Source organism: Vanessa cardui, chromosome 19, assembly GCF_905220365.1.
Source record: "Vanessa cardui chromosome 19, ilVanCard2.1, whole genome shotgun sequence".
NCBI classification, from domain to species: Eukaryota; Metazoa; Arthropoda; class Insecta; order Lepidoptera; family Nymphalidae; genus Vanessa; species Vanessa cardui.
Genome location: NC_061141.1, coordinates 92,570 through 117,300, shown reverse-complemented (window position 1 = coordinate 117,300; position 24,731 = coordinate 92,570). Strand labels below are relative to the sequence as shown.

The 24,731-nt window shown below is 41.5% G+C and overlaps 5 protein-coding genes across 6 annotated transcripts; 3 read left to right on the top strand and 2 right to left on the bottom strand.

Annotated features, from left to right (window-relative positions):
* Window positions 1-223: 223 nt before the first annotated feature.
* LOC124537951 (replication factor C subunit 2) lies at window positions 224-2,796 on the bottom strand. The gene is made up of 4 exons (XM_047114941.1): window positions 2,068-2,796; window positions 1,683-1,904; window positions 551-787; window positions 224-481 (listed from the first exon to the last, which is right to left on the bottom strand). Exons 1-4 carry the CDS (start codon window positions 2,431-2,433, stop codon window positions 254-256), a joined length of 1,053 nt encoding a protein of 350 aa, XP_046970897.1. The 5' UTR covers window positions 2,434-2,796; the 3' UTR covers window positions 224-253.
* Window positions 2,797-2,881: 85 nt separating this feature from the next.
* Window positions 2,882-5,015, top strand: LOC124537954 (charged multivesicular body protein 2a). Its single transcript, XM_047114946.1, has 6 exons — window positions 2,882-3,180; window positions 3,450-3,624; window positions 4,096-4,308; window positions 4,475-4,572; window positions 4,717-4,814; window positions 4,889-5,015. Exons 2-6 carry the CDS (start codon window positions 3,457-3,459, stop codon window positions 4,987-4,989), a joined length of 678 nt encoding a protein of 225 aa, XP_046970902.1. The 5' UTR covers window positions 2,882-3,180; window positions 3,450-3,456; the 3' UTR covers window positions 4,990-5,015.
* Window positions 5,016-9,623: 4,608 nt separating this feature from the next.
* LOC124538022 (lysoplasmalogenase-like protein TMEM86A) lies at window positions 9,624-13,225 on the bottom strand. Of its 2 annotated transcripts, XM_047115022.1 has the most exons (5): window positions 13,182-13,225; window positions 12,895-13,029; window positions 11,092-11,264; window positions 9,934-10,315; window positions 9,624-9,867 (listed from the first exon to the last, which is right to left on the bottom strand). In XM_047115022.1, exons 2-5 carry the CDS (start codon window positions 12,922-12,924, stop codon window positions 9,778-9,780), a joined length of 675 nt encoding a protein of 224 aa, XP_046970978.1. In that variant the 5' UTR covers window positions 12,925-13,029; window positions 13,182-13,225; the 3' UTR covers window positions 9,624-9,777. The 2 variants fall into 2 exon arrangements, with proteins under 2 accessions (XP_046970978.1, XP_046970977.1); XM_047115021.1 differs by having other exon boundaries at window positions 12,895-13,219.
* Window positions 13,226-13,449: 224 nt separating this feature from the next.
* LOC124537877 (zinc finger protein 330 homolog) lies at window positions 13,450-18,386 on the top strand. Its single transcript, XM_047114828.1, has 7 exons — window positions 13,450-13,734; window positions 13,907-14,057; window positions 15,041-15,152; window positions 15,357-15,476; window positions 15,642-15,803; window positions 17,753-17,824; window positions 18,147-18,386. Exons 1-7 carry the CDS (start codon window positions 13,595-13,597, stop codon window positions 18,290-18,292), a joined length of 903 nt encoding a protein of 300 aa, XP_046970784.1. The 5' UTR covers window positions 13,450-13,594; the 3' UTR covers window positions 18,293-18,386.
* Window positions 18,387-21,407: 3,021 nt separating this feature from the next.
* LOC124538084 lies at window positions 21,408-22,790 on the top strand. Its single transcript, XM_047115089.1, has one exon. It carries the CDS (start codon window positions 21,408-21,410, stop codon window positions 22,788-22,790), a length of 1,383 nt encoding a protein of 460 aa, XP_046971045.1.
* The last annotated feature ends 1,941 nt before the right edge of the window (window positions 22,791-24,731 follow it).

The window sequence follows — 24,731 nt, the reverse complement described above, 5'->3', positions numbered from 1 at the left end:
AATAATTTATAAAAACTGTTGCAAAAAATGTACAGTCTGATAATTCAAAATAAAATATTTTTAAGTATTTGATGTGAAATAAAATGTTGTCAATTTTTCGTCTCCGAGCTGATAACAAATAGCTTGAGTGAACAAAATATCCGAATATTGAGAAACTGTCTGGCGCTCGGCGAGCAGTCGGCTGGCGGGCGCGCGCGCGGCTACCGGTCGGCCACAGGCGGCTACCGGTCGGCCACAGGCGACTACCAGGCGGCTACCAGTCGGCGGGCGCGCGCGCGGCCACGCGGCACATGCGCGCCAGCAGCGCCGCCAGCTGCAGCGGCGAGGCCAGCCCGTCGGCCACGCGCAGGTGCGTGCGGCCCACCTCGCGCACGAGGCCAAGGCGCAGCTCCTCGTCGGCGTCCAGCGTCTTGCACACGCGGAACACGTTGCTCACGATGTCCTCGGCCGCGTAGCCCAGCTTGCACAGCTTGGCGATCACCTGCGGCCGGACACGGGTGTCGTCGCTTCAACTCATTCGGATAATACGTGACGTGATCTGCGGGCGCACCTTGTAGGCCTCGTGAATGTCCTGCCGGACGCAGGCCTCGAGCATGGCGCGCACGAGCATGGGATGCGGCTCGTCGCACACCTTGAACACGTGGTCGGGGCTGACGTGCGCGAAGCCCTGCGCCGTGGCCTGCAGGTTGTTGAGGGCGGCGCGCAGGTCGCCCTGCGCGGTGAACACGACCGCGTTCACGCCCTCCTCCGTGTACGACAGCTGCTCCTTTTCGCACACCTCTATCACCTGGAAAACTAATTTCAATTGAGCAAATCAAGTGCAAAGTATAATTATTACAATTTTAATATTAATTTATAGTCTGACATTTGTTGTGAATACTGATCTTTGAAATCCATAAATATATTACAAATAAATAATAAAACATTCCAGATCATTACATAGTATAAAAAAGTCTATCCATCTTAAATCTTTAAAATTACACAATGGATTTAATGCAGTTTTTTTAATACATAGTGATTTGAAAGGATGGTTTTTGTATATAATACTTGGACAATATAAGAAACACTGAGAATTTTAGAAGAGTCTAATGTAATGTTGCAAATAAACAAATTCTGTAGAATATTTAGTATCAGTATTATACCCATGTGAAGCCGGAGCAGGTTGCTGGTTTTTGTATATAATAAATATTGCTTAAGAAACTTGTTACTCTTGCTTATTGATCATCAAAAATCTACCATCAGTTTGGAAATTCATACTTATTAAGACCTCAAAAGAACCAGCACTAACTACAATAACAATAAGATATATTTTTGTTATTTAAAACAGCCTGGAGGTGATCATCTAAATCACCTAAGAAGTCATTAGTGACATCAATATGCTCTATGCAAAAAACACTCTTTAACAATTATTTTAAATTTAATATTTTTTACATTTTCTAACAACCTGATGTAAAAACATAATCATTAACATACAAAAAACTTACTAACCCTTTTTGCTTTGGTACTTTGAGCAACAAGTTTATTCTTGTTTCTAGTATTAATAGTATGTACAAATAAAAAAAGCACAACGCCTGTGTTAGTTTGTTGAATTGTAATACAATAAATAATTATATTACATAACAAATTATTTTTAAGGACTTACTCAAGCTGAAAAATTTTTTTAAATAAAAAAAGACATGTACCTTAGCCATAATCTGGGCATCCGTGAGCTTGGTGTACCGCAGCACAGCACATCGAGACTGTATTGGCTCTATGATTTTCTCACTGTTATTGGCAGCAAGAGCAAATCGTGTCGTGCTCGAGTAAAGTTCCATAGTCCGCCGTAAGGCCTGCTGAGCTCCATCAGTCATACTGTCTGCTTCATCTAGAATCACTATCTTGTGCCTACCGGCTGGCAGTGTAACCTAATCACATGAAACAAGTAAATTATAGAAAGGTGTATCAATGCACTGAATTGCTTATTTTAACGTTTTAGAACATGATAACTTCTTAGTGAGGGACATTAAGAAGAAGAATTTTAGACATAATTAATTTAACTTTTAATAAGTTTGTACAGTGTATACTAACCTTCTGCTGGGCAAACATTTTTATCTTGTTACGCACAACATCAATTCCACGGTCGTTGGACGCATTAAGCTCAAGCACGGCGTCTTTGAAAGAAGAGCCGAGGAGTGCTCGCGCCAAACAAAGAATTGTAGTTGTTTTGCCGACTCCAGGCGGACCAGCGATAATAATATTTGGAGCATTGCCGGTGCGCGCAAAAACCGACAACCTCGATACGGTATCCTCGTTGCCTACGATGTCGGTAAATTTCTGTGGTCGATATTTCTCTATCCACGGTAAATTGGAAGTCGATTTGCTCGGCCCTGGTGGCTTGCTAGGTTTTGGGTCCATTTCGTCTACTTCCATAACTGTTACGTCCTCGTCACTCATTTTACTATTAATACTTTTACTCTAAACTCTACATATAATTAATCGATTTCAATTATAGCTTTATACAACTAAGATAACAAATTGAGAAATAAAAATAATAATAACAAGGCAGGGACAAAAACGCGCGAACTTTACATTTACAAAACTCATAATAATGTCAAAATAGTTAACTTCAAAACTTGGTGTTCCGGTTGTGTAGATAGATAGATACGGTGAAGTGTGAGTTGTGACTTATGGCAATATCATACTAAACTTATAAAGTCGGTTTTCACATTAGCCGTTAATTAATTAGTTTCTTTAAAATAAACATAATTTAACAAAAAAAGGAATTGAAATAGACATATTATTATATAATTTTCGATAACTTCTTGCATCTGTTTTTATTTTAGAGACATAAACAGGAATAATAAATGTCATTCAGAACTGAAAGGTAAAATCTATATTAACAGACTGACAGTGACAGCTGACATTTGACAATGATAGCGAAACGAAATTTCGTTTGTTGTAAAATATAATCGTAAACACTCAAATGTCTTATATTAATATAAGCTTCGGGTCAATTTTCTTTTAGTTTTATGAAGTTTTAATTGCCTAACACAACTTACTTTCAATTTAGCGGTTCGCTTGTTGCATTTAGTTTTTATAAATATTACTTGTGATTTTGTTAGAGTTTATGCTGTGTGTTGGTGAATCATCATCCCAAAACAAGTGTTGATTCTGCAATACATCTAGAGGATTCATATAGAGGTAATTAAAAGTGTTTTATGTGAATTATTCCAAAAAGATTATTGTTACGCTATTTAAAGTTAAATTAAGTTCATTTGAAACTGTTGAAATAAATAACATTTTGAAAAAGTACTTAAAGTATAATGGCCTGTACGAACTATTTTTAATAATCGAAGATATTTAATTAAATCCTTAAAACAATCTTAAAATTGACATACTTTAGATTTAAAAAGTAGTATAAATCATACGCAGAATTATCACATTATGAATGAATTCAACGGTTTTTGCAGGTAAAAGATGGAGTGGTTATTTGGTCACCGAATGACTCCTGAGGAGATGCTGAGGAAGAATCAGCGAGCACTAAATAAGGCCATGCGTGATCTTGATCGGGAGCGTCTTAAGATGGAACAGCAGGAAAAGAAAGTCATAGCAGACATCAAGAAACTTGCTAAGGATGGGCAGATGGTGTGCTTTTGTAACATGACTGTAGCATATTCCAATCAAAGTAGGAAAAGATAAACAAAACTTAGGTTTCAAGTGGTTGCTGAGTTATCTCAGCCATATTGTGTACTACTAAGAGTTGATTAATGTGTCTTTCTATATACAACAATATTACATTTACCTAATTATATCCACTTTAATTTTCCAAAATTCTGATAACAGTTTTGAGGGAGTTCAAAATTGTTAGTTTTACACAAATCCATAAGGATATCATAGATTATCAAGATCTCAACCATGATATCAGTTTGCTATCAAAGGCATTTATTAGACTTTTCTCCTCTTAAGGTTGAGTAGAGAATATAATATGGCAATACACATGTTGTACTTTATGTTGCTTGTTTCCTTCAAAGTAGTTGCTTTCATCTCATTGCATTTGGACTGTCATGAAGGACTCATATAAAAAATATTGTATGAACATGGTATGACATTTTACAGGATGCTGTAAAAATAATGGCAAAAGATTTAGTGCGCACACGGCGCTATGTGCGCAAGTTCATGTTGATGAAGGCAAACATTCAAGCTGTGTTCCTCAAGATACAAACCCTCAAGTCTCAAAGCAGCATGGCGCAGGCCATGCGCGGCGTCACGCGCGCTATGGCGACTATGAACAGACAACTCAACGTCCCACAGATACAAAAAATATTGCAGGTTGTATATGTTTTATATTCAAACCCAGTTCACAATGTCCTGCAGCATACTGATTTGCTTGTAACACCAATTAACTGCCCGAGGCTTTGTATTTAAAAACTTTTGTGTAGCATTCGGTACATTGTTGTAATATTGTAGTAATAATGGAAATTAAATCATTCAATAGGAATTTGAGAAGCAATCTGAAATAATGGACATGAAGGAGGAAATGATGAATGACTCTATAGATGAGGCGATGGAGGCTGACGATGACGAGGAAGAGAGGTAAACGAACATTACTAATACAATATTCGAGAGGGGTCTATAAACCTGTACTATTACAGCTCATTAGGAAAATTGTCATCGCCGTTATTGGAGTAATTGCTGGTATACTATAAAGATCTCATTAAAATAAATAACTCTCGACAGCGACGCGGTGGTGTCTCAGATCCTGGACGAGCTGGGGCTGCAGCTCAACGACCAGCTGTCGGGCCTGCCGCAGGCCACGGGCTCGCTCGCCGCCACCGGTACGTGCACGCGCGTCGCAAGCGCCAGGCGCGCCGCCCCGCGCCCGCTGACTGACCGTGCCGTTCCGTTGCAGCCAAGACGCCGGCGGCCGCGGCCGTGGCGGGCGGCGGCGCGGGCGCGGCCGACGCCGACGCCGAGCTGCAGGCGCGCCTCGACAACCTGCGCCGCGAGTAGCGCCGCCGCCCCCCGCGCCCGCCGCCGACCCGATGCCTGCGCGGATTCGTTCGAGCCATCCCGTTCCTTTGTAAAGCTGCTTCAGGGGCTTTAATCTCAGATGTAATGTTAATTAACACACCGACGTAGCGAAGTGTCAGATGTACAGCTTATTCGAGTGTTATCGATAAACGAATGTAAATATATTGCATATTATATTATTTGAATAAAAAAGTTACAAATAACAATGTGTGGACGTTTTCATCCTGATGAAGTGTTAGAAGTATTCTTCTTTCCCCCTCTAGCATTCACATTTATTTTGTGTGAGACAGATTTAGCACACATAAAAGTCACACTCAATATTCGGTGTTTAGTTTTGAAAATATATATTCTGCAATATTATCTATGTATTATGATTTTATGATAAAATATGATACTCTTAGCATTGGTACAAGGAACAAATACAAACTTGTTACTCCTGTTACTTGACTATATCGAATCAGTAACTCCTTTGTGGGGAAAGTATACGATTTTACAACAGGATCCCAGAAAGTTCAAAATGATGCCAAATTAAAAAAATATATTAAGGAATGCTTATGTGCAAAAGGTTATTATACAATTAATGAGTGAACAATGATCGATAGCACACCTTGAAAATGAAACGATCGCCTCCTGGCTATTTCATTTCATATTAAATTTTTATATAATATATGAGACAAAAACAAACCCGCTGAGTTCCTTTTCCGAACCGGTGGTAGTGTTTCAATTGACCATCAATAAGAAAGTGTAATATGTCTACATTCAATAAAGTTATTTGAGTTTGAGTTTAGGTCAGGTTAAATCTGGACGGAAAATTGAAAAAAATATGATCTATAACTGTCCAATCGTCCACACCACATTAAAAGAGAGATATAAGACCGGTGTGCATGCCTGACCCAAACCACGGCGACATGCGGCGGTAGGTTAGCTTGTTTTCCTTTACCAATTGGAAAGCACAAGGAACAGAAGGAACTACTAGACTATCCGCGAAGTCCTCCAGCCAAACCGAAGAATCATTAGAATTTTTATATTTTAGAAAATTTATTGAAACTCTAAACCGTATTATAACTTACAAGTGGTGGGGGAGTCCTAAGGGATACGAGTATACTCTCACAAAACCGTAGGGGGTTCCTGTCTTTTGCAAAGTAACCTTTTCTTACGAGCAGTAACTCTTTGTAAAATATGAAGAGTCAGTCAGTAAAAAGAGTCATTAAAGATGTCTTCAGCACTATCACTTCTTTTTACATAAGAAGTGCATTCAGACTCGAGGGATACAAGAAGGCGAGGAAAGCTTATTAGAAGCATAAGGCTTTCATTTTCCTGGCAATAATCAAGTCTGAACAGCTGTGCGATAAGATTTCCTTTGAGGCGTAGATGCAGAAATTTTAAAAAACATGTGAGCTCTGTACTGTCTGAGGCGGCGTTTGCGGAAACATGGTTTTTCTGACGTCAGAAAAACTGAAACCTCCATGTAAGAAAAACTGTGCTCGGACATAATGTTTTTGATGCGTGTTTGTTTGTTAAATTGGAACATGTCGAGTCATCGAAGTTTTCGTCACTTGTGCTCGTAAGACACCTGAAATGGTCAAAGGGAATGTTACAGCTATCTCTACAGTGTGACTCCCCATGTGTTCGTTCGACCAGCACGCAATCTGTGTATGGCTAAACCTTAAACATTTGCTACACCGAATGATAGGAAATCTCAACTACCAAAGAAGTGTAAAAAGCGTTATCTTCTTTGGGAAGGTTAGGCTGCAAACGTTAACACGACGGACTGTTTAGATAGCCAAGCAAGGCAATCATCATCTTTATTGAGCACACTCACTGCATGTATAGTTATTGCTATACTCTAGCTCAGTCACTTACTGCACCGCCATGTCCCCCATATATATATGAACAGATAGTGTTCGTACCTTAATACGTTCATATCGCACGCAGTCCTGTCCATCGCGCTCGCACAAACCAGCCACATCTGTTATATATATTTTTCTAGGAGGCCGTAACAGATTTTACCGATACCTATTCTATATTGCAAGTTTTACCCGTTACGAGTATTTTAAAATATAATCAAAGGAGATCAATAGTTAAGGAGCTTCCATGAATGAAAACAAATCCGAGTCCGTCTAACAATTTATTCAGTGGTGTGCGATGACACTACGTAGTACATTTGTTGACACATTTAATAAAGTATTACACAATGTAACATTCAATAATGATATCTAAAATTACACATATTTTAAACAGATACTCAATCTTACTACCAATAATAAGTTACGAATGTCGACGAAACGATTTGTCTACGAAGGCGCGGCTGCCAAGCGGTCCCGACACCGCGACGGCACGACCGGCTCCACCGTCCGGCCGGCCTAGTCATCTTAACCACCAAGGGAGATCTTCCGATGTTGCGATCTTTTGTAAAGTCAATAAGCCGGACGTCAATGACCACTTGCACCGCACGTTTTACGTCTTACATCTTTATTCTACAATATTTATACAAAACATTATATATTTACTAGGTTTTTAAATACTTTCAATTGTCCACATTTCTAGATATGTATCGAGTTGCCCATTCTATTGACAATAATTTGTAGATCAAGTAAAATACAGATTACAGAGGCATGCGTGAAGCATGCGAGTGGGTGATAACTCTATGGACGAAATGAGCTTGCAGCCGTGTACGAACGTGAGCATAATTTATTTTCAACATCTGAGTGATAGGTTGAGGAAAAATAAATATTAAATTATTAGAGTAATATTTTTTTAGCAATGTCACTTTATTCACGTTGCGTGCTTGTGCAATATATAACTATTTAAAATGATAGTAGCCTTCGAAATGTCGCCACTGCACATGAGACTAAATCAGCTTCTAACGACGTTAGTTCAATGGGAATTAGATCTTTACATATGAAATTAGCGTTTTGCCGTAACTACTGACGACTTTGATCTGAAGTATCGCCTCTTTGGTTAAGAATTAAAAGTTAAAATTTATAAATTCATTTAGTACGTACATTAGTGTTTTGAAATCAGTCATTCTTTTGTTTTTTCTACATATTTTTTTTCTTTGGCGTCGCTTATTACCGCATACAAAATTACATGAAATATCCATATGTTTACGAGTAGGAGTTCCACCGTGGCACCAGTATCGCAGAAACAGCTGAAAGGATTATTATTTGATGTATATGGCGCTGGTGTCTCAAAAGAAAGCACGGTACGTTTTTGGCTTCAACGTTTGCGTTTTCGTAAGCGGAAGCGGATCCATCACAAAGCACTTTGGAGACAGCTGCAAGCTTCGGGGTCAGTGATAAAACTGTATCAATCCAGCAAATCGGGAAAGTAAAAGAACTTGAACGATGGGTACCTCATGAAGAGAGTGAATAGAACTTACCAACACGTCGACTGCTGGGACACTTCGCTCAGCCGACACAATAATGAAGGGATTTTAAATCGAATCATTACTTGTGATGAAAGTGGTTACTGTACGATAATCGGAAGCACTCGCCGCCAAGGTTTGGCTCAGTCTCAGGGCTTCTGAACCTTCACCCTAAACGAAAATTGAGTAAGAACATGTTACTTATGAATGTTTGGTGGACAAGTATAGGTGTCGTTAAATAAAGCTTTCTAAGATTTGGCCAAATGATTACCGCAGATATCTACGTCGGCAACTGCAAACCAAGAGGGAAGAACTAGCTGCTAAACAGCTCAGATCGGTCAGTTGCTCGAGGCGTGGCGGCCAGACCACAAACAACCACTGATAGGAATGTCTGCGACATCACCATAAAAGATTATCATTTTTTCCAGAATTCGAATTTCCTTTTGACAAGGAAAAATTCAACTCCGGGGCGGACAGTCCAAACCTCAAAGATTTTATTGATTCTCGAATCCATGGTTTTTTAGTAAAGGGATCAATTAATTACATACGAGATGGCAAAAATGCACACGATAACAATGGTGCATACTTTAATTTTAATTTTTTTTTTTACAAAAGAAACTTTACATTCTTCACGTACAAAACGCCAATTTCATATGTAAATAATAGTGAGTATAAATGCTTTGCACGTTGACCTCATTAAACAATATTCAACATAGGAGTCCATTACACATGTAAATATTAATCTTGGAAGAAAATCATAAATAAAAGGTTTTTGCTTATTAGAAAACGACCCACTCTCAGCGGACTCTAATCGTAAAAAAAACAGTATGCTCGCAACAAGATTCACTCGTCCAGCAGTAAATCAATAGTCTATACAAAAATATAAGGGATCAGTCTTATCAGTAGCGCTACCGAACATGTCGCCTGCACCGTGCGCCTGCCGCGCAGTACACGCGAGCGTCGACACCCGCGTGCGTGTGGCGTGTGGGAAGACTTGCGGAATCGGATATGTCAGAGGAGTCGGGAGCGCGCTCGGGGTCGGCGGCGTGCGGGCAACGAGTGCCGAGACGGGAACACTAGTGGTGGGCTCGATCATTTGGCACTGCGCGCTCGCGACGGTCGGCCGCGTTGGAGGTGAACACTTATAGGGCATATCACAGACGCATTCACCACGACCGTGACCTGTGCTCCTGTTATATAAATACAATACTGTACGTACTAACATTTAAAAATGTATTTTTTTTCTAATTAAATATTCGTCAGAACCTAAAAGTCATCTTTACGGAAGATCAATAAAAAGGCTTCAGGCTTGAAGATCCGTTTCCCCCCTGTAAAGGTAACTTGCTAGAATGAACTTAAAAACATAGAGCAGATGAGACTCCTCGGCCGCGAGCCTGACGCTACTGCGGCGCCGCCACCGCGCGGGCCGGCTCCAGGGCGCTCAGCGCGATGCCCAGCTGGCCCAGGTAGTACGTCGACATCACCAGCGCCTGCAATCACCCGGAGGGTTTACACTCGCCCCGGAAAGCCACCGGCGTCGCCATTCGGAGTCGCACCTGATTGTAAGGCACCGGCTCGGCGAAGAGGCCGTAGCCGAGGATGGCGTCGGACAGCAGGAAGAGGAGCGCGCCGGGGCGCTGGGCGCCGGCGCGCGCCGTGCCGCGCCACGCCATGGCGGCCAGCAGCAGCGCGTAGGCCGGCACGAGCGCGCGCAGCGGCGCGGGCGCGGGCACGGCGCGCACGTAGGCCAGCGCGCCCGCCGCCAGCGCCAGCGCCGCGCCGTACGCGCGCGGCTGCCAGCCGAACGCCAGGATGTAGGCCACGTGCGCGCCCGCGAACGCCGCCATGCCCGCCACGAAGTGCTGCGGCCACACGAGCAGCGCGTCGCCCGCCGCCGACAGCGCCAGGCCCGTCGCCACGCGGTGCGCGTAGCGGCGGCTGCGGCCGAGGGGAATTCTATCGGTGACGTCTGTGATGGTATTGGGGGCGCGATCCTCGGAACAGTATTAAACGTCCGCATCTGAGTCGGCGCTCCATGAGAAACGAACGGACGAATTTCTTTTATGTCGTCTATTAAAACGATAACAAAATCATAACAAGTCTTCGACAAAGTCACGCGGCCAGTCACCCTGCGTGGGAAAGTCGAATGACAAAGATAATATGACTACTTTTTGTGAAAGAAAACGTCGAATGATAATTTGTTATCATAACAACATAAATCGATTATTTATTTATAATTTAAAAAAATGAGCTTTTTCATTTATTTTATTGCTTGAAACAGAAGGATCAATATTCACAGGAACTAGAAAAAGCACCAGGTTCTTATCAATGGCAAAAGAACTAGCTTCAATTTCAATGACAACTCATATTAAAATTTATGAGGAAATGTGTGAGGCAAGAAAATTTTTCAAATCGCGTTTAAAATGGTGTCAAAACCATAAAGAGCAAATCAAAATGGACATTCTAGCCACAAATCACTCCAAAAACTCTTTGCGGACTCATTGTACCTTTTTATCTAAATATTTTTATACGGCTTTAAGAGTACATGCATATGAATGTATATGTTTTTACACGCTTTATAGAGTCGCACGCTTTATTTATTTTTCTTTTAACATGAGAATTAAATTTATTCGCAAAGCTTACACTACACCTTACAGGAGAGAAAACTCTTTTAGTTTGTCAATGCTGTCATGCGTGTCAAGCACACAACGTACTGTGGTTGCGGCGCGCCGCGCGCCCGCACCAGCACGCACAGCAGCAGGCACAGCACGGGGGCGCACTTCAGCGCGGCCGCCGACAACGAGGGCGCGCCGCCGCCCACCACGAAATATACGCAAACCGCCTTGAAGAAGGGCACCAGCCTGCCGCTGCGTCCGACCGCCTTCATCTACACACACGTACACGGTCAACGGCGGGCTGTGGCGGACCAGTATGTTTCCTTTTATATCCTAGAAATTTCTTGATTTTTATCAGTGGTTCTACCGAAAGTTTGAACAATATTATAATGAGAAAAGTGGTGTTTATATAAAGCTGAACTCATAAATAAACTACTAGACCGTTAAAACACTTCCAAGTTGTAGTAAATACATATTACAAGAAAATAGCCCTCTATACAAATTTTGAGATTTTAGGCACTACAATAACTTGTTTCAAAATTCGCATTTTTATTTCGCACAATTAACAGCTAAAAACTGGGCTAGGCGACAGATGTAATGATATAATGCTGGTTTCAAAGTTACATATAATCTAAAAAAAATTTAAACCCTTGTACACAAAATAGTCAATGTCCAAAATATCTATGGTATGACTGTATGTAGCCTTAGTAGGGGCAAATCTCGAAGCGAAGCGAAGTGAAGTAAGATGTATTAATAGCAACACGGTTACACTGCATACAATGCCATCGATCGCGATCGTATTATACACAAATATTATATATGTACTTGAGGAATAAAGCGTATCTCTATAAACAAAAAAATGCTAGCATGTGAAGTACTTGTACGTCTAAAAATCGACAGTTGAAGGTATTTGATAAATAAGTTTGAAAGTTCACAACTTCGCTTATTTAGGAAACTAGAAAAATCGTAGCGGCAGTAGGTAGTTTAGAAAATTTTCTCTCACATTGTTTGCCTGTATTTTTAATAAACAATTATTATTCCTAGTCGGTGACAGTGAAATAGCCGACAGCATTGTAGCGTATGTAGAGCGCAAATCAACGCTTCCGCGTTTGAGCAGATTTGACGAATACCACCTAAACCATATATGCAACTTAATTACTAAAGAGAATGCATCCAAACATTCCATCTGACCTATGCTCTTGAGTTCTATATATGTACTGGAATTGCTAATTCGTCATACTAGCCCATTATCTCATAGGATAATGTGCATATTAGAGTTTAATTAATTTAATTCCGCTACGCTCGCTAATCTTGCTGCGGTTAAGCCTGTAAACAGTAACAACAAGATCGGTTTTACAAATAAAGGATGATACAAATAGGATAGAGTGACCGGCACTACAGGTCCTGCGAGTCCGGGAGCTTCCGCATTTTTATATATAGTCACTGTGAAGCTGACTTGTCAAACAAAACGTAATATAAACGAATCTATAATCACTAATAATAAAAAATTAAAAACTCTGGTAATTTTATTAATAATAAGTGCAAAATGCATGTTATTGATTATTTGATTAAATTAGAATAACGCGAGCAGCGAATAAACGATACGACGTAAGTTATTGTGTCAATACAAAGTAAATATACAACATACAATAACGATAAAACATCACAATTAACAATCCATGTATGTATATTTAGGATAATTGGCTATGTATAATATTATTAACATAAAGTGAAAAAAAAGAGTATAATTTTTTCAACTCTATAAAAGAAGTAAAAAAAAAAAACAAAAGTTCAAGATTGTGCAAAAATTCCCACAAAAATTTATTTTCAATTATTAAAGGACAAAATTTACAAATGCCATAATAGTTTAGCGAATAATTAATATTTTAAATTTGTACTTACAAGATCAGAAGAAGATATCATTTTTAACATAAACAATTTGCAATATTGTCCTGATAGCGAAATTAACTGCGCACGAAATAAAACAACGAACAATAACAGGACTCCGTCCTGCACGACGCGGCACGGCACTGCGAACTGCGAAGTAAAAATATTCGATGCGACTCTACGTAAATCTAATAAGTCGTGATAGGTATTCGTTATTTATTAATCACAGCATGTACAGTATTTGGTTTGATTTGTGATACGTGAAGCGTAAAAATATAGAAAGTATTGAATAAAGTATATACCTAGTATCATTTTTTCATAAAATCTAGACATAACACTACCTTTGTTTTGTATGTATTATGTTGCAGTTCAGAAATACTAATAAGTGACATTTTTAAAGAATTAAATAACAAAATTCAAAATGAATACTTAAATGGGTTATCAATTAAGTTTCTATGGAACTGTTTTAATGTGATATATTATAATACAATATGGAATATTTCGAAATAATCATAGGTTTGTTTCAAAACGACATACAAATATGTCAATGAGTGCAAAGTGACAGTTGAGTTTTTGACAGAACAATGCCAATATGATAAAAGTCTTAAAACGAAAAATTATTTCATTTTTCGATCTGACTTTCGAGTTTTGCAACTTGAGCAGTTAGTAATCGTATTAAATTCTTATACAGATTTGTTATAAGTATATTTAAAAAATGCCTAAGAAAAAAACAGGCCAGCGCAAAAAAGCTGAGAAACAAAAACAGCGCCAAAAAGAGATCCGTAATGCAAGAGAACACGTCGACTTAGCACAGCACCCTTGCAACCTCCCCATGGAATGCGATAAATGCCAAAAGTAAATTTATATTTATGATAACAACATTAAAATAAGTTTCGTGTTTAGCTATATATTTTTATTCCATACACATGTCTTTTGGAATATACAAATTTGTCTTAAATGCCATATTTTAAATGTGTCAATATATTATTTAAGTAAATCAAAAATATATAATTGGTCAATTATGTAGGAAACAGAAAAGCAGAGCATTCTGTTACTTCTGTTCTGCAGTGCAGAGACTGCCTGCATGTGCACAGTGTGGCAAGATTAAATGTATGCTCAAGTCTGGAGACTGTGTAGTGAGACATCCTGGAGTGTTTACCACTGGGCTTGGTATGGTGGTAAGTTATTTTAACATTTTTTCTGTTTATATGTGAGACAAAATCAGACAAATGTTTCACTTACTATATTTATTTACATTTACTATTATTTTTTCTTATGTAACCTCTGTGATGTTGGGATAAGTACTTTTAATTACTAAGACATTGGGCAATTTCTAGGCAGGAGGAAAGTTGCTCTCCTTCATACCTTTCAGTGGTATGTCACACCCATCTGCAATGGTAAAACTAAAATTTGGTGGTGCTGACAATTTACCTTCAGATAGTCTCTTTCCAGGCTGCCTGCCATTTTATATCAAAAGGGCAAGAATGTCATACTACTAGAAACAATTAGTAATATCATCAGATATAATTAAAAAATATTGACTGCTATCACTAATTACTACATGGTATAAAACAAAGTCTCCTCCTGTCTGCCTGTCCCTGTGTCAGCTTAATTCTTTAAAACTGTCGATTGTCGAAGTCTGGATTTTGATAAATTTTTTAGAGGTTACTAATGTGATCTTATAAATGAACATATTTTTTGTGTTTACATTGCAAATAACAGCTGACCTAAATGAGATATATCAAAATAATGTACTATAGGATTGTACACCTTTAAAAGTTCTACATAGTCTAAGCCTCCAATGGTATGTTTATCTCTAACAACACCAGCCATTTTTCATCCTTTACCTATTAAGAGTAAATAAAGTTTTATTTACAAAGTGATTTTAAGAAATTTGCCATTAATTCTTATCCAGTTAAGTACATTAAATACATTGTCCATTTAATATAGATCAACATGGCCCTTTGCAGCTTGTAATTGAAATAAATATTTTTGAACACAATACAGATTTAAATGCAAGGATATAGCAATTTGTATTGTCTTATGACAAAAGCTGTGAATATTGTAGGTTGTTGTTATTTAGTATTAAAGTAAGCCAAGGCCGCTAGTAATCTCTTATTTATAGTATATGGATATTTAAAGTTGAGGAAATGTCTTCCAGGGTGCTATTTGTGACTTCTGTGAAGCTTGGGTTTGTCATGGCCGGAAATGTCTGAACAGTCATGCCTGCACCTGCCCCTTAGCTGATGCTGTCTGTCTGGAGTGTGAGAGAGGTTTGTAGCTAAAGGAACAGCATTCAAAACTGCAAGTTATATGGTCATTTATTTATTATTTTACTAGTTAATAGTTTTATACAAATTAAAACGTAAAATACCATATTTTGTGCAAAATACTTTTAAAGGAAATGAACACAGCATTATCATTTATTACATAGAGCAGGTAAATTGTGTTCTACAGCTTTTTTTAATAATTTCTAGGAGTGTGGGAGCATGGCGGCCGTGTGTTCCGCTGCTGTTTTTGCCAAGGCTTCCTTTGCGAGGATGACCAGTTCGAGCACCAGGCCTCCTGCCAAGTACTGGAGTCGGAAACCTACAAGTGTATGATTTGTCACAATTTTTTTTATATTAAACTCATATCTAATATATTTATCTAGAAAGATCCATTACATATAATCCTTTCATTATCTTATTCAGACTTTAATCCTGACTGTGAATTATCTAGTTTGCTACCACCCCTACAAGCTACTATATGCGCGTGTGCAGGTCAGTCCTGCAACCGGCTGGGGCAGTACTCGTGCCTGCGCTGCAAGACGTGCTTCTGCGACGAGCACGTGCGGCGCCGCGGCGCGCGCCCCACGCGCGGCCCCGTGCCCTGCCCGCGCTGCGCCTACGCGCTGCACCTCACGGCCGACCTCAGCATGTCCAGTGAGTCGCACACTCTCGCGCCCGCGCCTACGCGCTGCACCTCACGGCCGACCTCAGCATGTCCAGTGAGTCGCACACTCTCGCGCCCGCGCGCACGCGCTGCACCTCACGGCCGACCTCAGCATGTCCAGTGAGTCGCACACTCTCGCGCCCGCGCCTACGCGCTGCACCTCACGGCCGACCTCAGCATGTCCAGTGAGTCGCACACTCTCGCGCCCGCGCGCACGCGCTGCACCTCACGGCCGACCTCAGCATGTCCAGTGAGTCGCACACTCTCGCGCCCGCGCGCACGCGCTGCACCTCACGGCCGACCTCAGCATGTCCAGTGAGTCGCACACTCTCGCGCCCGCGCGCACGCGCTGCACCTCACGGCCGACCTCAGCATGTCCAGTGAGTCGCACACTCTCGCGCCCGCGCCTACGCGCTGCACCTCACGGCCGACCTCAGCATGTCCAGTGAGTCGCACACTCTCGCGCCCGCGCGCACGCGCTGCACCTCACGGCCGACCTCAGCATGTCCAGTGAGTCGCACACTCTCGCGCCCGCGCCTACGCGCTGCACCTCACGGCCGACCTCAGCATGTCCAGTGAGTCGCACACTCTCGCGCCCGCGCGCACGCGCTGCACCTCACGGCCGACCTCAGCATGTCCAGTGAGTCGCACACTCTCGCGCCCGCGCCTACGCGCTGCACCTCACGGCCGACCTCAGCATGTCCAGTGAGTCGCACACTCTCGCGCCCGCGCCCACGCGCTGCACCTCACGGCCGACCTCAGCATGTCCAGTGAGTCGCACACTCTCGCGCCCGCGCCTACGCGCTGCACCTCACGGCCGACCTCAGCATGTCCAGTGAGTCGCACACTCTCGCGCCCGCGCGCACGCGCTGCACCTCACGGCCGACCTCAGCATGTCCAGTGAGTCGCACACTCTCGCGCCCGCGCCTACGCGCTGCACCTCACGGCCGACCTCAGCATGTCCAGTGAGTCGCACACTCTCGCGCCCGCGCGCACGCGCTGCACCTCACGGCCGACCTCAGCATGTCCAGTGAGTCGCACACTCTCGCGCCCGCGCCTACGCGCTGCACCTCACGGCCGACCTCAGCATGTCCAGTGAGTCGCACACTCTCGCGCCCGCGCGCACGCGCTGCACCTCACGGCCGACCTCAGCATGTCCAGTGAGTCGCACACTCTCGCGCCCGCGCCTACGCGCTGCACCTCACGGCCGACCTCAGCATGTCCAGTGAGTCGCACACTCTCGCGCCCGCGCCTACGCGCTGCACCTCACGGCCGACCTCAGCCTGTCCAGTGAGTCGCACACTCGCACGCCCGCGCCTACGCGCTGCACCTCACGGCCGACCTCAGCATGTCCAGTGAGTCGCACACTCTCGCGCCCGCGCGCACGCGCTGCACCTCACGGCCGACCTCAGCATGTCCAGTGAGTCGCACACTCTCGCGCCCGCGCCTACGCGCTGCACCTCACGGCCGACCTCAGCATGTCCAGTGAGTCGCACACTCTCGCGCCCGCGCGCACGCGCTGCACCTCACGGCCGACCTCAGCATGTCCAGTGAGTCGCACACTCTCGCGCCCGCGCCTACGCGCTGCACCTCACGGCCGACCTCAGCATGTCCAGTGAGTCGCACACTCTCGCGCCCGCGCGCACGCGCTGCACCTCACGGCCGACCTCAGCATGTCCAGTGAGTCGCACACTCTCGCGCCCGCGCCTACGCGCTGCACCTCACGTCATCGGAGGGACAGAAAAAGAAATCTAAATGAGGCAAACAAAAAACTAAGTTGAATTTTACTTTTCAGTTCGTGAATCAAAGTGAACACTTATTCGATGCAAAATCTGAGGAGCCGAATTAAAAAATAAACTATACTATATATATACTATTTTCAAATAGCAATTTCAATATAACCGCATTATAAACTGCTTTACGTTTTGAATATTTGCAGCGCGCTCGCATCGCTACGGACGGCAGGGCACGGCCGCCGCCGACGACGACGACGACGGAGACTACGGAGCGGGTGAGGAGCGCTCGCCTTGCAGTGCTGTTTGTTATTGAGAGACTGCTACTCGCAAATATAAAATCTCACTTCATTAGCTGAGTTGCCACTTGTCATCTTGTCATAAGTTCCTTGATACGACGCCACTTGGCAAGTGCCTGGTCAGCTCACGAGACACCTTACTTGCAATTAGTTTCCTACAAGTCCTTCCACTGACTTCGTGGACATATATCGAATTGTTTTGTTCGAATTGTTTGCTCTCTTAGTTGTAAATTTTAAAAACAGCACACATATTCTACACTTATTATATGTATTAGGTCTCATGATGTTGTTGTGTTATCAGGATACGATGGCGACGGGGGAATGGAAGGCGGAGATTATTCGTACTCGGAATCAGAAGAAGACGACGACGACGAAGAATCCGAGGAGTCATCCTCTGAAGAAGAAGACGAAGCTGAATCTGTCCCCTCCGCGAGCAAGACTACGTAGACTACTGAAGCATTTTACAACTTTCGTATCCGCTTATGTAACAGGATTCGAACGAAATAATTATGTCAAATATACATACTTTTCCTAAACGGTTGTAATATTGTTTAATTAATATTTTATATCTTGAATATGTATACAGTATTTAATCTATTGCCTGTAAAAAAATATCATAGATTATTCCTTAACAAGTAGTACCTGTAGCTAATCTATATTCATATTATAAATCAAACTCAAACTCAAATAACTTTATTCAATATAGAAGCATTACACTTTCTTATTGATGGTCAATTGAAACACTAACACCGGTTCGGAAAAGAAAATACCCTGACCTGAGAAGAACCCGCGAAAGAAACTCAACGGGCTTTTTTTTTGTTTGTCTCATATATTATAAATAAATAAATAAAATTAAAATATTATATATTATATAAACAATTTAATATGAGATGAAATAGCCAGAAAGCGATCGTTTCATTCCCAAGGTGTGCTATCGATCATAAACTCATTAATTGTATAGTAAAAATAAATAGATAAATAGTAAAAATGCGAAAGTAACTCACAACCAAACCTATTTGCTATGAAGCAAACTTGAACTTCAAGAAAGTACATAGAATACTTTTTTGCCTAAAATGTGATAACTAACCAACACCCTTAAACGCGTGCGGAGCCGCGGCCGCCAACTACTGAATACATTATTACATCCCCACATCATCATCAATTTTGTTACCCCACGGGCTGTAAATTTCCCGCTACAGGGCTAAGGCCTCTTCTCCCATTGAGGAGAAGGTTTGGTACATATTCCACCACGTTCTTCCAATGCGTGAAATACACATGTGAAAGAATTTCTATGAATTTTGACACATGCAGGTTCCCTCACAATGTTTTCCTTCACCATCGAAAACGAGATGAATTATAAACACAAATTAAGCACATGAATATTCAGTAGTGCTTGTCTGGGTTTGAACCCGCAATCACCGGAGAAGATGCAAGCTTTCTAACCACTGGGCTATCTTGCCTTACTTTATGGCTCCAATTAATATTTTAGAAAGGAAATTGAATATTGATGTGCCTCCGGAAAACATACAGCATTGCATGTGAAGAAGCAGTGTATACTTTGCCATTTAGTAACGGTCTTTTGAATATGTTATCTGTGGTACAGCTACCCTAAATGACGGTAGTAGAAAATCCAGCTAGGACACGGTTAACCGTTGGCGCTTTGATCGTCATAGCGTTGTGTACTTTCGCCGAGTGCGGTCGTATTCCGAAAGTACTTAAATAATCCGTAGAATATTTCGAAAAATAATTTTCCGAAGTGTTAGTGAACTAATATTAAATCAATACCCATCAGTGTTTTTGATTTTTAACGAGAGTGCACCGTGAAACGTGTAAAAGTTATAAGTGTAAAGGTAGTAAGTGCAGTGTACTGTAATGAATCACGCGCCGAGTGAGGTGGATGAAGCCATCGAGGCAAACCGGCCAAATGACTCCGACTCACCGACGACCGAGAGGGACCGAGGACGCGGGGAGGATGAGTCTTCCTGCTCCAGCGATGCGGCAAGCAGCGACTCTGAACCTCCGCGCAAGAAATCTAAACGTGATGCTCAGGTAACAGTCGATTCACGGATCGACGTGTTACACGAACAGGTTAGTTTCCTTACTAATTTAATTATGCAACAACAATGTGCTTTATCTTTAAACACAAATGTAACCGGTAAAACTAATGACGTCTTTGAGCAACCTGAACAGAGTAAGGGCGATTTCTTGATCAATCCTTGTACTAGTACACCAAAATCATTAGATTTAGGTATTTGCAAAACTAATTTCGATGAGAAAAAAGTGTTAAAACCAGCCGATGAACAACGTTTAAAACAATTAATAGAATTACAACATTTCAATTCGTCTACGTGGCAACATATTCGATATAAAAAAGCATTAACAGACATGCTTGCATTCCCAGGTTTTTGTAACTTAAAAATTAATGACGAAATATGTTGCTTAAATAGAGGCAAAGATTTTCTTGCCTCAACAGAAGAAATTATGGCTGCAATTACCAATGCTTTATTATCCCAAAGGCAATTATTACAATCAGGCCTACAAGAAATTGTTAATTGGTCTCACAGTACTCCTGCAGAACTAACTCCTAATAATCTCTTCAATAAAATAAGCGAAATTTTCGGAACTACATCGTCGTCTTATAAATTATCTGAACAAACATTACAAATTGTGTGCGGTAAACGAGCTGAATGCATAGAAACTAGACGTAAAAGATTAATTAATGAAATTCCTGATAAAAATATTCAAGCAGCTCTTGTAAGCATACCCCCTAGTGAGGAATTCCTATTCGAGAAAACACAACTTATGTCGTTGGTACAATCCCTCGGAGGGCCCCACTACTGGTTGTCGCCTCAACAGGTGGTCAAAAATAGGACGCAGGCAAAAAGGAAGTACAACGAATCTACATCATCAACATTCAAACCTAGACCACTAAGACAAGATCAGAATTATCATCAAGATACCCACAAAAAATCAAACGCTAAACAAACATACAAAGGAAAGACTGACGCCTACAAACAACCCAAAAACCCGTCCTTTCGAAATAAAGACAAGAAGAAATGACTATCCGACACACTTCAGGGGGGGGCGACTAAAGGCATTCAAAAACCGGTGGCAGGCACTTGGCGCGAACAAATTCATTATATCAGCAATCACGGGTTTTCGAATACCTTTTTGCAAAAAACCTCCTTTAATAATGCCAACAAGACGGGTTATGACCCGATTTGCAACCAAACCGTCTCCGGCCTTGACCCAAATAGTGCAAGACCTTTTAAAACAAAAAATAATGCAACCAGTTACAAAATTAACCCCCAGTTTTATCTCGAAGCTATTTCTCCGGAAGAAAAGCGACGGAACGATGAGACCGATTTTCGACTTACGAGAATTAAACAAATTCGTAAAGATAAAGCGTTTTCGCCTTATCTCTCAAAGTGCAGTGCCAGATTTTCTTCAACCGGGGGACTGGATGATAAAATTAGATATCTCTCAAGCATACTTTCATGTAGCGGCAGCAAAAACACACTGCCCGTTCCTTCGTATCAGTTACCTAGGTCATTTGTACGAAATGACATGTTTGCCTTTTGGCCTGGCCTCGGCGCCACATCTTTTCTCTTCAGTAACATGCTGGGTCGCGGAGACCTTGCGTGCCAAGGGATGTCGTGTACTAGTCTACCTAGACGACTTCCTTTTGGTCAACCAAGACCAATCCAAGTTATGTCTTCAGGCCTCGGAGGCCGTGAGGCACTTGGAAGATCTGGGCTGGATAGTCAATTACAAAAAGTCGATCTTAACTCCGACACAAGACCTAGAATACCTCGGCATCCGTTGGGAAACTTTAAAGAACAGGATGTCGTTACCGGAAATGAAGATAAACAGTCTCAAAGCAAACATACATCGATCGTTAGTAAGAGGTCAGATCACGCTTCGCGAATTGCAGAGCCTGCTGGGTCAGCTCAATTTCGCCAGTTTTGTCATACCTCGGGGAAGGTTACATTGTCGACAAGCACAAATCTTGCTTCGGTATTTCAACAAGAAACAACCACGGCAGAGAAAATTAATTCCCCACATGGTGTATCAAGAGATGAGGTGGTGGCTCGGCGCCACACTTCACTCTTCGGCAATTCACAAGAAGCCGGTTACTCATTTCCTAACGACGGACGCTTCCGATTTAGGTTGGGGTGCTCACTTAAATGGCCATCTAATGTGGGGAACCTGGTCTCCCCAACAACGAAGATGGCACAGCAACAGGAAAGAGCTCTATGCAGTAATGGCAGCTATCAGAGCAAACACTGCAGCCCTATGCAAATCTCACATACTCATCCAATCGGACAATCGAACATTAATTGCATACATTCGGAAAGAAGGCGGAACGAGATCGTTGACACTACTAGGGTTGACATACGAACTTCTAACTCTAACAGACCAGTTCAAGATAACTCTGTCGGCACAATACTTACCAGGAAGGTACAACACCATAGCAGACCGATTGTCACGGAAGAAAGAAGTTGCAGAATGGCACCTCTTGCCCCAAGCAACTGGAGAAGTCTTCAGAAAATGGGGTCGACCAGAAATAGATCTCTTCGCTTCCAGTCGAAGTGCTGTAGTAACAAACTACGTATCAATAGATTGCAGAGATCAATCGGCAAGCTATATAGATGCCTTCAGCAGAACTTGGCAACACAAACTAGCGTGGGTGTTCCCCCCACCGAGCCTATTGCCCAGAGTTCTGGCACACTTGAACCGTGCGACGGGGACTTATTTGATAGTAGCACCGGAGTGGCCCCAGGCTTTCTGGCTGCAAGACCAGAAGGCCAGAGCGTTGGATCACCCACACGAAATACAGAATCTATCGAAAACGATGATAGACATGACAACATTACAAGCACCACCTCAAGTACATTTATTAACCTTGAAAGTTTGGAAAATTGGGGGTGGGGTTCCCAAATAAAGAAGTGGTCTACCCAAGAGAAGGAGCTGCTAAAAAACAGCTGGCGACAGTCTACTTTAGCAACATACCTGCCTGCCATTCAGAGATGGTTGAAGTGGTGTAACAGTTCTCAAGTCAACCCAAAAGCACCTAATCCGGCTGATATCGCAAAATTTCTAATTTATCTTTTCTTAAATGAAAACTTATCTTATAACACTATTTTAGTTCATAAATCAGCAATATTAACTTTCTGTGGCCCTTTTGTAGAACAACAAGCATTTACAAGCTTCATCATTAAACATACCCTTAAGGCAATTGGGGTAGTCAAACCAAAAGTAATTAGACCGTTAATTACCTGGGACCCTAGAATTGTTTTGGAATGGCTTTCAGCTAATTCACCTAAAGAATCGCTGTTTGAAATATCTCGTAGAACAGCAACAGTGTTGCTACTAGCTACTGGTCGTAGAGTCCACGACCTTACGCTGCTGCGAATTTCCAAAGACAATTATCTTGACAACGGGGAAAACATATATTTAATACCTGTATTTGGGTCAAAAACTGACAGACATGATTTTCGTCAATCCGCTTGGAAACTGTCTAAACACCCTGATAACATCTGCCCTGTTAGTTTAGTTAGGTGCCTAATAGAGAAAACTAAAAAGAGAAGATCGGATATTAAAGGCTTAGATAGCCTCTTCATTACAATTTGTAATAAAGTTAAAAATGCTTCGCGCACTGTAATAAGCAACTGGGTTCGTACAGTTCTTAAGGAAAGTGGCATTGAAGCTACTCCAGGGAGTTGTAGGTCCGCTGTAGCTTCACTAGGATGGTTAAACAATCAGCCCTTAGATGATATTTTAGCTCGGGGTAACTGGAAATCATCTTCTACATTTTTTAATCATTATTGTAAAGTATTTGAAATATCTAAAAATGATTGTAGTTCCTTTTTCAATACATTTACATCATTATAAATTTATATAAATTAAAAGTTATCAATAAATAATAATTAAGACATATACAATTTAAAATGCGTGTTTAATAAAGATTAAAAATTGTCATTAAAATAAAATTATTTAACCTCCAGGTTAAACTTTTATTTGTCTCATTTTATTATTCATCATAGCGTTGTGTTTATATGTGTGTATATATATGTATATATATTTCACCAGCAGATAACAAACACGTCTTCACATGCAATGCTGTATGTTTTCCGGAGGCACATCAATATAACGGTTTTACATAACAATAAAACCGATATTATGTGCCGAGAAGGAAAACATACAGCATTGCAGGAAGTCCTTCCTGGTGAAGACTATGACGATCAAAGCGCCAACGGTTAACCGTGTCCTAGCTGGATTTTCTACTACCGTCATTTAGGGTAGCTGTACCACAGATAACATATTCAAAAGACCGTTACTAAATGGCAAAGTATACACTGCTTCTTCACATGCAATGCTGTATGTTTTCCTTCTCGGCACATAATATCGGTTTTATTGTTATGTAAAACCGTTATATTTACTCCCGACTTGCAACTCTTTATATGGCATGATATGGATATTATAGAAAAATACATAATTTTACATACTGTTACTTGTTTAAGGAAAACATAAGTTACAAAAGTTACGCACAAATACATTTTCATCCGAGCATAGGCAGCATAGCTATTTTTTGGTAAATATGAGCATGCCACTATGGTTTCTATGGTAAATGGTTTCAGAGGCAGGCGCCAGATAGCGCTGTCGCGATACTCTATGGCGTTGCTACGCTGCGTATAAAAATGTCAAATTCACAATGATCGACATAAAGCCGTGGCGCATTTTTCGTATAACATAAAAATTGTAAATATTATTTAGATAGAAAAAAATTCTGCCAATTATTTAATCGTTACCTACTAATTTTATTTTATTAATATATCGATTACCGAGTTCAAGTTTATTTATATAATCTATGGTTGTATGTACT

Coding starts and splice junctions, on each gene's coding strand:
- LOC124538022 (XM_047115022.1), bottom strand. CDS start 12,924: ATGTTAAAAATGATATCTTCTTCTGATCTT. Junction 10,316..11,091: donor CGCGGCGCGCCGCAACCACA/GTACGTTGTGTG, acceptor CCTCGGCCGCAG/CCGCCGCTACGCGCACCGCG. Junction 9,868..9,933: donor AGCCGGTGCCTTACAATCAG/GTGCGACTCCGA, acceptor GGGTGATTGCAG/GCGCTGGTGATGTCGACGTA.
- LOC124537877 (XM_047114828.1), top strand. CDS start 13,595: ATGCCTAAGAAAAAAACAGGCCAGCGCAAAAAAGCTGAGAAACAAAAA. Junction 14,058..15,040: donor CCACTGGGCTTGGTATGGTG/GTAAGTTATTTT, acceptor AATGTCTTCCAG/GGTGCTATTTGTGACTTCTG. Junction 15,477..15,641: donor GGAGTCGGAAACCTACAAGT/GTATGATTTGTC, acceptor GCGCGTGTGCAG/GTCAGTCCTGCAACCGGCTG.
- LOC124537954 (XM_047114946.1), top strand. CDS start 3,457: ATGGAGTGGTTATTTGGTCACCGAATGACTCCTGAGGAGATGCTGAGG. Junction 3,625..4,095: donor TTGCTAAGGATGGGCAGATG/GTGTGCTTTTGT, acceptor GACATTTTACAG/GATGCTGTAAAAATAATGGC. Junction 4,573..4,716: donor GACGATGACGAGGAAGAGAG/GTAAACGAACAT, acceptor AACTCTCGACAG/CGACGCGGTGGTGTCTCAGA.
- LOC124538084 (XM_047115089.1), top strand. CDS start 21,408: ATGACATGTTTGCCTTTTGGCCTGGCCTCGGCGCCACATCTTTTCTCT.
- LOC124537951 (XM_047114941.1), bottom strand. CDS start 2,433: ATGAGTGACGAGGACGTAACAGTTATGGAAGTAGACGAAATGGACCCA. Junction 1,905..2,067: donor AAATGTTTGCCCAGCAGAAG/GTTAGTATACAC, acceptor TCATGTGATTAG/GTTACACTGCCAGCCGGTAG. Junction 788..1,682: donor ATGCCCAGATTATGGCTAAG/GTACATGTCTTT, acceptor TTAGTTTTCCAG/GTGATAGAGGTGTGCGAAAA.